The sequence below is a fragment of the Nerophis ophidion genome, linkage group LG16 (assembly GCF_033978795.1).
Source record: "Nerophis ophidion isolate RoL-2023_Sa linkage group LG16, RoL_Noph_v1.0, whole genome shotgun sequence".
Lineage (NCBI taxonomy): Eukaryota > Metazoa > Chordata > Actinopteri > Syngnathiformes > Syngnathidae > Nerophis > Nerophis ophidion.
In genome coordinates, this window is record NC_084626.1 from 52,320,615 (window position 1) to 52,335,279 (window position 14,665).

The following is a 14,665-nucleotide window of genomic DNA, read 5'->3' on the forward strand; positions in this document are numbered from 1 at the left end:
CCCCTTTTGGGGTCGCGGGGGGCGCCGGCGCCTATCTCAGCTACAATCGGGCGGAAGGCGGGGTACACCCTGGACAAGTCGCCACCTCATCGCAGGGCCAACACAGATAGACAGACAACATTCACACTCACATTCACACACTAGGGCCAATTTAGTGTTGCCAATCAACCTATCCCCAGGTGCATGTCTTTGGAAGTGGGAGGAAGTTGGAGTACCCGGAGGGAACCCACGCATTCACGGGGAGAACATGCAAACTCCACACAGAAAGTTCCCGAGCCTGGATTTGAACCCAGGACTGCAGGAACTTCGTATTGTGAGGCAGACGCACCAACCCCTCTCCCACCGTGAAGCCCCATGTCCGATTATATACGACCAATAAATGCTTTAAAATGTAATGTCGGAAATAATCTGTTTCAGAAAGTAAAATATATGACTTTTTAAAACGCTGTACGGAGTGGTACATATCTGGTAAAACACGGACGTAGGGGGCAGTACAGAGCAGATGCGTCTCTCAGTCAGCAGCCTCTGCCGTCTCCCACACACAACACAGGAGTTGCAGCACGATGATGACCTCATCAAACCGCCACGGGTGGAACATAACAACCAAAAGAGTGTGTTGTTACCAGTGCTAACAAGCGAGCTCGCTCGGCAACTGACTAACGACATGGTTTGGGATTATTTTAAAGTGGCGCACAGTTTGCAGTTTACAGTGAACAGAGGTGCCCTGTCTCAAAGGAGCATTTCCGAAGCTCTGGCTGACTGGTAGGCCACTTCAAGCACTCCCCACCAGCTTGCAGAACATTTGTGTTACTCGTACAAATACATTAGAGCTGGGCAGATTGAGCCCAGTTTATAATTTCCTGTTTTACAGTATACCAGGCAGTCTTGCACTAAAGGAGGACTATGCTATTGTGTACTTTATTACTCTAGTATACTCTGGACTGAAGCTGTGTGCCTTCATTGTTTTTGTAGCTGGTGTTTTGAGGCATGTTTAAAAAAAATAATGCATTTTGTGAAAGTCAAAGTATAATAATAATAATAGATTAGATTTATATCGCGCTTTTCTATTGTTAGATACTCAAAGCGCTCACAGAGAAGTGGGAACCCATCATTCATTCACACCTGGTGGTGGTAAGCTACATCTGTAGCCACAGCTGCCCTGGGGTAGACTGACGGAAGCGTGGCTGCCAGTTTGCGCCTACGGCCCCTCCGACCACCACCAATCATTCATTCACCAGTGTGAGCGGCACCGGGGGCAAGGGTGAAGTGTCGTGCCCAAGGACACAACGGCAGCGATTTGGATGTCAATAGGTGGGAAGCGAACCTGCAACCCTCAGGTTTCTGGCACGGCTGCTCTACCCACTACGCCATGCCGCCCCCTAAACAGAGGTGCCCTGTCTCAATGGAGCATTTCAGAAGCTCTGGCTGACTGCTGGGCCACTTCAAGCACTCACCACCAGCTTGCAGCACATTTGTGTTACTCGTACAAAGTTTATAATTTCTTGTTTTACAGTATACCAGGCAGTCTTGCACTAAAGGAGGACTATGTTATTGTGTACTTTATTACTCTACTATACTCTGGACTGAAGCTGTGTGCCTTCATTGTTTTTGTAGCTGGTGTTTTGAGGCATGTTTAAAAATAAATAAATAAATAATGCTCTTTGTGAAAGTCAAAGTATAGTATTTCCCATAGTTGTAGTGGGTATCAGGATTATCTCAGGGAGAGCATGTCCCAAATTCCAAGCTGCTGTTTTGAGGCATGTTAAAAAAATAATGCACTTTGTGACTTCAATAATAAATATGGCACTTTTTTCCATAACTTGATTTATTTTGGAAAACCTTGTTACGTTGTTTAATGCATGCAGCGAGGCATCCCAACTAAATTAAGCATAATAATGTGTTAATTCCACGACTGTATATATCGATATCTGTTGATATCCGTAATTAAGATTTGGACGATACCGGATAGCGGCAAAAAAGCCATTATCGGACATCTCTCGTATTAATGTTGATTTGCAAAAAGCTTTTAAACTTTTAAATGTGACTCCCATGACTTAAAAACTTGTTTTTGTTTAAGATGAAAGTGTATTGACTCACTCCATCTTTCACGCATCAGTCTCGAGAGATCGACCGTCGAAATAAGAATGAAGTAAAAGAAGCCAACAAGTACTTCTTCATCGAGTCGACCATTGCGCTCTTCATCTCCTTCCTCATCAATGTGTTCGTCGTGGCCGTCTTTGCCGAGGCCTTCTACAATCAAACCAACATGGATGTGGTGAGTTGACTAAAGTGATGACTGCACACTCAAATGCAAATCAGACCGATAGATTTTATTCTGTTTTTCCCCATGTTTGTAGAACTCGAAGTGCAATTCGAGCAGCATTCCTCACAGTGATCTCTTTCCTTCTAACAACGACACACTGGAGGTGGATATCTACAAAGGGGTACGTTTGTAAATCAATACTTGCCAAAAGTTGTTCATTAGAAATCAAGGTAAGCTCACGCAATCTTGCCTTTTTTCTTACTTCCTCCAAACGAGCCTTGTCGAATTTGCCCCGTTTTTGAGCTTTTTTTACATTGGGGACGTCAGACAATTGAGTTGGTTGTCCTGGTTTGGACCTCGGAACTCGTGTTGTCACAATAGTAGGTGGTTTTCCTCAATTTCAGTACTAGGGATGCACCGATTAATTGGTAACCGAATATATTTGGCCGAATATGGCAAAAAAAGCCACATTCGGCCTTCGGTGGAATGAGTTAAAAACAAGGCCGAATAGTGGCGTGTGACGCAATTTTTTGACGCGGTGACGCAATCAACCAACGTGCAGTGACGTTGGGATATGTTGTGTACCTGTATAAGTGTATGAGGTTACAAGCACACACTTATTGAGATTTAGTGGGGCCTCTGTTTACATTATTAGCCTGTTGTGTAGGCTACCTGTATAAGTGTATGAGGTTACAAGCACACACTTATTGAGATTTAGTGGGGCCTCTGTTTACATTATTAGCCTGTTGTGTAGGCTACCTGTATAAGTGTATGAGGTTACAAGCACACACTTATTGAGATTTACTTGAGCCTTCTGTTTACATTATTAGCCTGTTGTGTAGGCTACCTGTATAAGTGTATGAGGTTACAAGCACACACTTATTGAGATTTACTTGAGCCTTCTGTTTACATTATTAGCCTGTTGTGTAGGCTACCTGTATAAGTGTATGAGGTTACATGCACACACTTAATTGAGATTTATTTGAGCCTTCTGTTTACATTATTAGCATATCTACTGTGGCTAAGCAGACTTTTGCCAAAAGGACAATAATTCATTTGTTGTGGGTTTATCCACTTTAATGCACTTTATTTTGTTTTGGAATGCATGTTTTGTTTGAAGGCCTAATAGAAATGAAAAACTTTGTGCTTTTTTTGAAAAGCAAAGGCTACTGGAATATTAAAAAAATGTCAATGTTCCATAAAATATTAATTTATTTGAAAAACATGTCTAAATATTTATTCTAGGCTATTTATGCAATATTAAAAAAATTGTGAAAAACTGCATTCATTATTCGGCCTTCAGCCAAGCGTTTAAATTTTATTCGGCTTCGGCTTCGGCCACAAATTTTCATTTCGGTGCATCCATATTTAGTACTTATTCAATACCACAATAAAAATTTTAACTACTCACTTTTGAATTTCCTACTTTATTGGAAACCGTTTCAAATGGTCAAGTATTGAAGGTCACTGCTTCAACATATTTTTGCACATACAAACCCCGTTTCCATATGAGTTGGGAAATTGTGTTAGATGTAAATATAAACAGAATACAATGATTTGCAAATCCTTTTCAAGCCATATTCAGTTGAATATGCTACAAAGACAACATATTTGATGTTCAATCTGATAAGCATTTTTTTTTTTGCAAATAATCATTGACTTCAGAATTTGATGCCAGCAACACGTGACAAAGAAGTTGGGAAAGGTGGCAATAAATACTGATAAAGTTGAGGAATGCTCATCAAACACTTATTTGGAACATCCCACAGGTGTGCAGGCTAATTGGGAACAGGAGGGTGCCATGATTGGGTATAAAAACAGCTTCCCGAAAAATGCTCAGTCTTTCACAAGAAAGGATGGGGCGAGGTACACCCCTTTGTCCACAACTGCGTGAGCCAATAGTCAAACAGTTTAAAGGCCTACTGAAAGCCACTACTAGCGACCACGCAGTCTGATAGTTTATATATCAATGATGAAATATTAACATTGCAACACATGCCAATACGGCCGCTTTACTTTACTAAATTGCAATTTTAAATTTCGCGCGGAGTATCATGCTAAAACGTTGCGGTATGATGACGCGTGCGCGTCATGTCACACATTGTAGAGGAAATTTTGTTCCAGCATCGTTATCAGCTATAAGTCGTCTGTTTTCATCGCATAATTCCACAGTATTCTGGACATCTGTGTTGCTGAATCTTTTGCAATTTGTTCAATGAATAATGGAGACGTCAAAGAAGAAAGCTGTAGGTGGGAAGCGGTTTATTGCGGCCGCCTTTAGCAACACAAACACAGCCGGTGTTTCATTGTTTACATTCCTGAAAGATGATGGTGAAGCTTTACTATGTAACAGAGCGATCAAGCGAACACGGTTGGATTGGACCACACACACAAAGTACAGTGTATTATGCAGCAATCATTTCGAAAGATCGTGTTTCAAAGAGGGTCCCTTGCGAAGCGCAGCGATGGGCATCGCAACCACCCGTCGACAGGTGCTGAAGAAAGGTGCAGGGCTGACTTTCAGGTTGTACAGTTACGACCATATAATCTCACTAAAACACTAGTAACACAATAAGCAGATAAGGGATTTTCCAGAATTATCCTAGTAAATTTGTCTAAAAACATCTGAATCTCTCCCACTGTATAGTCTTTTTTTTGTAGTCCTTCACTCTCACTTTCCTCATCCACGAATCTTTCATCGTCGCTCAAATTAATGGGCAAATCGTCGCTTTCTCGGTCCGAATCGCTCTCGCTGCTGGTGGCCATGATTGTAATCAATGTTCAGATGTGAGGAGCTCCACAACCCGTGACGTCACGCGCACATCGTCTGCTACTTCCGGTACAGGCAAGGCTTTATCAGCACCAAAAGATGTGAACTTTATCGTTGATGTTCTCTACTAAATCCTTTCAGCAAAAATATGGCAATATCGCGAAATGATCAAGTATGACACATAGAATGGACCTGCTATCCCCGTTTAAATAAGAAAATCTCCTTTTAGTAGGCCTTTAAGAACAAAGTTTTTCAAAGTGCAATTGCAAGAAATTTAGGGATTTCAACATCAACGCTCCATAATATCATCAAAAGGTTCAGAGAATCTGGAGAAATCACTCCACGTAAGCGGCCTGGCCGTAAACCAACATTGAATGACCGTGACCTTCGATCCCTCAGACGGCACTTTATCAATTACCGACATCAATCTCTAAAGGATATCACCACATGGGCTCAGGAGCACTTCAGAAAACCACTGTCACTAAATACAGTTGGTCGCTACATCTGTAAGTGCAAGTTAAAACTCTACTATGCAAAGCGAAAGCTATTTATCAACAACATCCAGAAACGCCACCGGCTTTTCGGGGCCCAAGATCATCTAAGATGGACTGATGCCAAGTGGAAAAGTGTTCTGTGGTCTGACGAGTTCACATTTCAAATTGTTTTTGGAAATATTCGACATTGTGTCATCCGGACCAAAGGGGAAGCGAACCATCCACACTGTTATCGGCACAAAGTTGAAAAGCCAGCATGTGTGATGGTATGGGGGTGCATTATTGCCCAAGGCATGGGTAACTTACACATCTGTGAAGGCACCAATAATGCTGAAAGGTACATACAGGTTTTGGAACAACATATGCTGCCATCTAAGCGCCGTCTTTTTCATGGACGCCCCTGCTTATTTTAGCATGACAATGCCAAGCCACATTCAGCACGTGTTACAACAGCGTGGCTTTGTAAAAAAAGAGTGCGGGTACTTTCCTGGCCCGCCTGCAGTCCAGACCTGTCTCCCATGGAAAATGTGTGGCGCATTATGAAGCGTAAAATAGGACAGCGGAGACCCCGGACTGTTGAAGGACTGAAGCTCTACAAAAATTAAGAATGGGAAAGAATTCCACTTTCAAAGCTTCAACAATTAGTTTCCTCAGTTCCCAAACGTTTATTGAGTGTTGTTAAAAGAAAAGGTGAAGTAACACAGTGGTGAACATGCCCTTTCCCAACTACTTTGGCACGTGTTGCAGCCATGAAATTCTAAGTTCACTATTATTTACAACATCAAATATCATGTTTTTGTAGCATATTCAACTGAATATGGGTCGATAAGGATTGGCAAATCATTGTATTCTGTACTGGAGAGGAGGCTACGTCGGATAGTCGAACCTCGGATTCAGGAGGAACAGTGTGGTTTTCGTCCTGGTCGTGGAACTGTGGACCAGCTCTATACTCTCGGCAGGGTTCTTGAGGGTGCATGGGAGTTTGCCCAACCAGTCTACATGTGCTTTGTGGACTTGGAGAAGGCATTCGACCGTGTCCCTCGGGAAGTCCTGTGGGGAGTGCTCAGAGAGTATGGGGTATCGGACTGTCTTATTGTGGCGGTCCGTTCCCTGTACGATCAGTGCCAGAGCTTGGTCCGCATTGCCGGCAGTAAGTCGAACACATTTCCAGTGAGGGTTGGACTCCGCCAAGGCTGTCCTTTGTCACCGATTCTGTTCATAACTTTTATGGACAGAATTTCTAGGCGCAGTCAAGGCGTTGAGGGGTTCCGGTTTGGTAACCGCAGGATTAGGTCTCTGCTTTTTGCAGATGATGTGGTCCTGATGGCTTCATCTGACCGGGGTCTTCAGCTCTCGCTGGATCGGTTCGCAGCCGAGTGTGAAGCGACCGGAATGAGAATCAGCACCTCCAAGTCCGAGTCCATGGTTCTCGCCCGGAAAAGGGTGGAGTGCCATCTCCGGGTTGGGGAGGAGACCCTGCCCCAAGTGGAGGAGTTCAAGTACCTAGGAGTCTTGTTCACGAGTGAGGGAAGAGTGGATCGTGAGATCAACAGGCGGATCGGTGCGGCGTCTTCAGTAATGCGGACGTTGTACCGGTCCGTTGTGGTGAAGAAGGAGCTGAGCCGGAAGGCAAAGCTCTCAATTTACCGGTCGATCTACGTTCCCATCCTCACCTATGGTCATGAGCTTTGGGTCATGACCGAAAGGATAAGATCACGGGTACAAGCGGCCGAAATGAGTTTCCTCCGCCGTGTGGCGGGGCTCTCCCTTAGAGATAGGGTGAGAAGCTCTGCCATCCGGGAGGAACTCAAAGTAAAGCCGCTGCTCCTTCACATCGAGAGGAGCCAGATGAGGTGGTTCGGGCATCTGGTCAGGATGCCACCCGAACGCCTCCCTAGGGAGGTGTTTAGGGCACGTCCAACCGGTAGGAGGCCACGGGGAAGACCCAGGACACGTTGGGAAGACTATGTCTCCCGGCTGGCCTGGGAACGCCTCGGGATCCCCCGGGAAGAGCTAGACGAAGTGGCTGGGGAGAGGGAAGTCTGGGTAACCCTGCTTAGGCTGTTGCCCCCGCGACCCGACCTCGGATAAGCGGAAGATGATGGATGGATGGATGTATTCTGTTTATATTTACATCTAACACAATTTCCCAACTCATATGGAAACGGGGTTTGTAAGTTGCAGTATCAGCTGCCAAGAGGTTCATTCCTTCAGAAAGGAAAAGCAGTGTTTTGTTCTTGCAGGAGAGCTGGTTGATTTATGAGAGTAGCATGTGTGCGCTTAAGAGAATGTCAACGTGTTGGCTGAGCGACGTCAGTGAGTGAGTGGGCGAGTAAAGAGAGAGGGAGGGAGCTGTGTCCTGCAAAACTAATACTAAAGCAACCAAAATGTCACAAATCAGCAGCCTTGAAATTCTGTGGGAAAGCGGAGCTCAGCAGACCCTTTGTAAAGTGAAGGGTTACCAACGACGAAAACATCGACCATAAAGGGAACGCCCGCCCTGTGCTCCTTGATGATAGTCTGCACCGGGGCGAACAGCAGGACATATTTTATTGTTAGTTTTGAAGTCCAAATACCTTATTTTTCGGATTATAAATCCCAGTTTTTTTTCATACGGGGGTGCGACTGATACCCTGGAGGGACTTATGTGTGAAATTTGACAGTTTTAAACCAGTAATTTCCAGGAGTTATCTCACCCTTTTTAGACACTTACTTAATGTGTTGCCTTCATTACAACACTTAAATAAGGCGTTTTACTTAGTTTTTTAAATTTTTTGTCCAATATGGCTCTTTCAACATGTTGGGTTGCTGACCCCTGCTCTAGTGTGACATATATACGTTTTTTCCTTCTTTATTATGCATTTTCAGCTGGTGGAATTTATACTCCCGAGCGATTTATAATCCGAAAAATCCGGTACCTCCATATTGTACTTCACACACCCTCTTTAATAACCGTTCGATTTGTCCTTTTTTTTTTGCCATTCCTCCTCTTCAAGATGTTGTTGCTAGTATGAGTTTTGACACACTCAGCCGTCGTCACTGCCGCAGATGAAAGAACAGTATCGGTACTTTTCAAAGGCAGTATCAATAAGTATCGCGGCACTTAATTATACCGTACAACCCTACTATCAAATTAATAAATAAACGTAAAAAATAAATAAATAAAGCTTGACTTGACTTTGCATTAGGGCTGGGCGATATATCGATGCACAATATATATCGCGAGTTTGTCTCCGTGCGATATAGAAAATGACTATCGTGATATTCGCGTATACGTTCTCAAGCAGTTGCTTTTAGCTGCTGGCATTACACTGCAGGCTCTTCTCATTCTTTCTTGTCTCTCCTTCTCACAGAGAAGCGCACCTTCTTACTTACATCATACGCCCTAGCATGAGAGGTAGCAGCATGGCTAACATTAGCTGTGATGCTAGCGGAGTGGTGCGAGTGGTAATACGAGAGAAAGAAGGTGCCAATCTGGTAGCAAATGAATTTAGAATTAATTCCTGAGAAAAACAGCATGGGGTCCATCATCTGGTGGTGGTTTGGCTTCAAGAGGGAAGATGTCCAACAAGTATGCGGCAAAAGCGTTGTTACAAAAAGTAGCACCTACTGCTTATTTGTAGAATCATTTGAAAAGTCCCCCACCAGAGAAGGAAGAGTGCTTGAAACTGCAAGTCAACATCTCCGTTCGGTGCCACACCCACAAAATGCCGAAGCAACCATTTCCAGATAGTATGAAAAAAATAGTCAACAACAGAATTTAATAACGTCAGTAGTAACCTTCCACATAGCAAAGGACATACACTATTTGATTTCCTGTTATGCAGCTCATTTTTATTTGACAGTAATTGAAATATCTTGTGTGACTTCATCCACAAAAGTGCACTTTTTTTGTTTTAAACTATTGTAGTGGCGTTCTGTACAAAAAGTGCACTTTAATTTAGTGTTGTTTTGATGTCATCTTAGTGACATCATGCACAAAAGTGCACTAATAGCTTGTTTTAAAATGTCTCTGACAATCTTGCACTTTCTGTTTTGGAAATAACATGAATGTTTGTGCCACTGTGTCAATAACTCTTTAATGAATACACTTTTGGTAAATTGACTTAATTGTGGTTTCCCTCTCTGCATGAAAGTTTAAAATGAGCATATGTTAAAGCAGTATGAAGAAGAATGTTTTAATGTAGACAAATAGAATCATCAAGTGTTCATTCAAGGCTAAGGCAAAATATGGAGATGTATATCGTGTATCGTGATATGGCTTAAAAATATGGAGATATTAATATTAGGCCATATCGCCCAGCCCTAGTCTGCATGTTTAAAAAGAGGAATGAAGATACAATTACGTAAGTCAAGGATATAGCTTTTCCTCACCTCTTTTCTACTTCTTTTTTTTTTGTACAGCGTAATCAGTGTTTATATTGTGTCCCAAAGTAAAAATATGTCCTCTGGTTCAGGGCGTGGTTCTGGGCTGTTTCTTTGGCCCAGCTGCACTCTACATCTGGGCTATCGGGATCCTGGCAGCGGGGCAGAGCTCCACCATGACGGGCACCTACTCTGGCCAGTTTGTCATGGAGGTATGTTTGTTTACTTGGTGTCTGCGCGTGCATCAAAAGAAATTTATGCATGACTTTCCAACTCTGTCTGGATAGGGTTTCTTGAACCTGCGCTGGTCCCGCTTCGCGCGAGTGTTGCTCACCCGTTCCATCGCCATCACACCGACGCTGCTGGTTGCCATTTTCCAGGATGTGCAGCATCTGACTGGGATGAACGACTTCCTCAATGTGTTGCAGAGCATGCAGGTCAGACTCTTTGAATACCGGACGTTCACAACTTTCTCCCTGTTCATTTCAGGGTACAATACAAACAAACATCTTCCACAGTCAGGCGCCTGCACGCTTGGTACATCTGATCTTTTCACTGGTCCTGTTAGGTCACTGTGGTCTGCCCACTTCCTTTTACTTGCTGTTCCTGCTACCAAACCAAAATGTGAAAGTGTTAGAGCCTAAATAATGGAATACACTCCCATATGAGCTGAGACCTGACCAGTCCGTGAACATTTTTAAAAGACAGTTTGTTGAAGCGTGCGTTCCAGTAATATTCCTGTACATTATTTGTACTTCATTGGCTGTGTTTGTTGTTTGATTGTAGTGTTTGCATTATATTTTCAAGCACTGTTTGAGAAGTACCGTATTTTTCAGAATATAAATTGCTCCAGATTAGGGGTCGGGAACATTTTTGGCTGAGAGAGCCATGAAAGCCAAATATTTCACAATGTATTTCTGTGAGAGCCATATAACATTTTTCAACACTGAATACAACTAAATTTGTGCATTTTTAAGTATGACCAACATTTGTAAAGTATAATAAGTCTCTTATTCTTTTTAACAACATTGATTATAAAGGGCTTCACGGTGGCAGAGGGGTTAGTGCGTCTGCCTCACAATACGAAGTTCCTGCAGTCCTGGGTTCAAATCCAGGCTCGGGATCTTTCTGTGTGGAGTTTGCATGTTCTCCCCGTGAATGCGTGGGTTCCCTCCGGGTACTCCGGCTCCCTCCCACCTCCAAAGACATGCACCTGGGGATAGGCCCCTCCCACCTCCAAAGACATGCACCTGGGGATAGGTTGATTGGCAACACTAAATGGTCCCTAGTGTGTGAATGTTGTCTGTCTATCTGTGTTGGCCCCGCGATGAGGTGGCGACTTGTCCAGGGTGTACCCTGCCTTCCGCCCGATTGTAGCTGAGATAGGCGCCAGCGCCCCCCGCGACCCCGAAAGGGAATAAGCGGTAGAAAATGGATGGATGGATGATATTATAAAAGTTAACCAATAATACATATAATACTTCTTACCATTAATGCGACATCTTGAACAGGTGCGGTAGAAAACGGATGGTTGGATTAAAATGCATGAGAATGTTTTATAATTTGAACGTTATTTTTGAAACTGTGATTACCAGCGGAATTATTCTTTACTTATTTATTTATTTATTTTTTTCCCCTTTTTTTTTTTTTTTGTCCTGTCCAGCTTCTCAGGCAAATCATATATTTGATGTAAATGCCCATGTCGGCTGTTCAGATTTACTTTACAAAAGAGAAGTGTAAGATACTTCTCTTGTTGTCTTATTTGAATGTGACTTTATTAAATGTATTTATATTATCATTTGGTGCAGCCGGGCCGGAGCAGGAGGGGATAGAAAGAGAAAAAAAGGAAGACAGAGGGGGAAATTGTGGGGATAAGAGGGGGATTAGACAGAGAGACAAAAACAACAACAGCAAATACAACAATAACAACAACAACAATAGAACAACACCAGCACATACATAATATGTACAAATATGATCGTAAAAGTGATAGCAAATAAGCAGTTAGTGAAATAAATATTGTAATGACAATGAGCATTTTTACACTAAAACTGGAGCAATACAAATACCAATAGAAAAAGCGCTATTGATCATGAACAAAACCAATAGATTACCTCTATTATCAACAATAAAGTTGTTCAAATGCAACGATACGTATACATAATGATAGCTAGAAAGATAATAAAATAAAAAAGGAAAAAAGAAGAAGGAATACTGAAAGATGAAAGGGAAGAGAGAGAGGCAATCTATATTAATCTTGTAGATTGTTATAATAACAATGGTTTAAGCTCTGTCAATATGCCTTGTTACCCAGTTTACCCTAGGGCAACAGCATTGATATGTGTTTGATGAAACATATATTATTCATGACTTATCGTGTTAAGCAATGTCAGCTAAGATTTATCTGAGAGCCAGATGCAGTCATCTGGCTCTAGAGCCATAGGTTCCCTACCCCTGGTTTAAGCATTAGACACCTTTTTACCTGCACTCTGCCTCCCGCTGTTTCCCACATCTACAAAGCAATTAGCCACCGACTGCCACCTACTGATATGGAATAGTATTACACGGTTACTCGGCATAGCTCGGTTGGTAGAGTGTCCGTGCTAGCAACCTGAGGGTTCCAGGTTTGATTCCCGCTACCGCCATCCTAGTCACTGCCGTTGTGTCCTTGGGCAAGACACTTTACACACCTGCCCCCAGTGCCACCCACACTGGTTTAAATGTAATTTAGATATTGGGTTTCACTATGTAAAGCGCTTTGAGTCACTAGAGAAAAGCGCTATATAAATATAATTATCTGAGAGCCATATGTAGTCATCAAAAGAGCCACATCTGGCTCTAGAGCCATAGGTTCCCTACCCCTGCTCCAGAGTATAAGTCGCACCAGCCGAAAATGCATAATAAAGAAGGAAAAAAAAAACATATATAAGTCGCACTGGAGTATAAGTCGCATTTTTTGGGGACATTTATTCGATAAAACCCCACACCTAAGAATAGATATTTCAAAGGCAATTTAAAGTAAATAAAGAATAGTGAACAACAGGCTGAATAAGTGTAGGTTATATGAGGCATAAATAAGCAACTGCTATGTTAACCTAACATATTATGGTAAGAGTCATTCAAATAACTAGAACATATAGAACATGCTATACCTTTACCAAACTATCTCTCACTCATAATCCATAAATCCCATGAAATCTTATACGTCTAGTCCAGGGGTGTCCAAACTTTTTCCACTGAGGGCCGCACACTGAAAAATCAAAGCAAACGGAGGCCATTTTCATAATTTTTATTTTAAAAACAAATACAATATATGTATTAAAAAATATGTATTTTGGCCTCCACTCAGTTATGATCCCGGGGACCCCAAAGGGTTTTGGTCAAAAAAACTATTAAAAATGTGTCATTCAGTATTATTATTATTTTTATTATTATTCAAGTTTTAAATCTCTAGATCAGGGGTCGGGAACCTTTTTGGCTGAGAGAGCCATGAAAGCAAAATATTATAAAATGTATTTCGGAGAGAGCCATATCATATTTTTTAACACTGAATACAAATAAACGTGTGCATTTTTAAGTAAGACCAACATTTTAAGAATATAATAAGTATTCTTCTTCTTTTTAATAACATTGTTATTCTGAAGCTAAAGAATAAAATAGTTCTTACCATTAATGCGGCTTCTTGAACAGGAACGGTAGAAAACGGATGGATGGATTAAAATGCATGAGAATGTTTTATATTTTGAACGTTATTTTTAACACTCTGATTACCAGCGGAATTATTTATTACTCATTGCTGTGTTTTTCAACCACTGTGCCGCAGCACCGTGAGATACAGTCTGGTGTGTCGTTGGAGAGATTATGTAATTTCACCTAGTTGGGTTGATAATATTTTTTTGCAAACCTGTAACTATAATTCAAAAATGTGCTGTTATTGAGTGTCTGTGCTGTCTAGAGCTCGGCAGAGTAAGCGTGTAATACTCTTCCATATCAGTAGGTGGCAGCAGGTAGCTAATTACTTTTGTAGATGTCGGGAACATGGTATGTCATGATCACAATATACGGGAGGCAGCATGTAGGTAAAAAGGTATCCAACACTTAAACTAAAAATAAACAAAAGGCGAGTGCCGCTAAGAAAATGCATTGAAGCAAAACAAAACTAAAACTGAACTGGCTGTAAAGTAAACAAAAACAGAATGCTGGACTACAGCAAAGACTTACAGTGTGCGGAGCAGACGGCGTCCACAAAGTACATCCGTACATGGCATGACAATCAACAATGTCCACACAAAGGAGTGCGTCCGCACAACTTAAATAGTCTTGATTGTAAAAAACAAAGCAGGTGCGATGAATAGCATTCAAAGAGGACATGAAAATACCAACAAAAGAAGAAAAGCCACCAAAATAGGAGCGCAAGTCACACAGGAAAACACCGAAAAAACTCAAAATGAGTTACGGCTTGACAGTACACCTACATAGAGACAAGAGCTATTGCGAGAACAATTTTTTTTTGGGTCAATATCAGCTACTGAGTTCAATTTTTTTTATGTTTTCTGCTGGTGGTGCGCCTCAGAATTTTTTCAATGGAAAAAATGTGTTTTGGCTCAAAAAAGGTTGAAAAACACTGACTTATCGTGTTAAGCAATGTCAGCTAAGATTTATCTGAGAGCCAGGTGCAGTCATCAAAAGAGCCACATCTGGCTCTAGAGCCATAGGTTCCCTACCCCTGCTCTAGATCAACATTAGGGGGAAAAAATGGAAAAAAACACAAAA

The 14,665-nt window shown here is 42.0% G+C and overlaps 1 protein-coding gene across 2 annotated transcripts in view; it reads left to right on the forward strand.

The window, feature by feature from the left end:
- Positions 1–14,665, forward strand: part of slc11a2 (solute carrier family 11 member 2) — a 72,656-nt gene that overhangs the window by 37,811 nt on the left and 20,180 nt on the right. For both annotated transcript variants that reach the window (XM_061875494.1, XM_061875495.1), the window contains exons 10-13: positions 2,117–2,275; positions 2,358–2,444; positions 9,985–10,104; positions 10,180–10,329. In XM_061875494.1, coding sequence (XP_061731478.1) covers positions 2,117–2,275; positions 2,358–2,444; positions 9,985–10,104; positions 10,180–10,329 — 516 coding nt within the window. The remainder of the gene's footprint in view (positions 1–2,116; positions 2,276–2,357; positions 2,445–9,984; positions 10,105–10,179; positions 10,330–14,665) is intronic.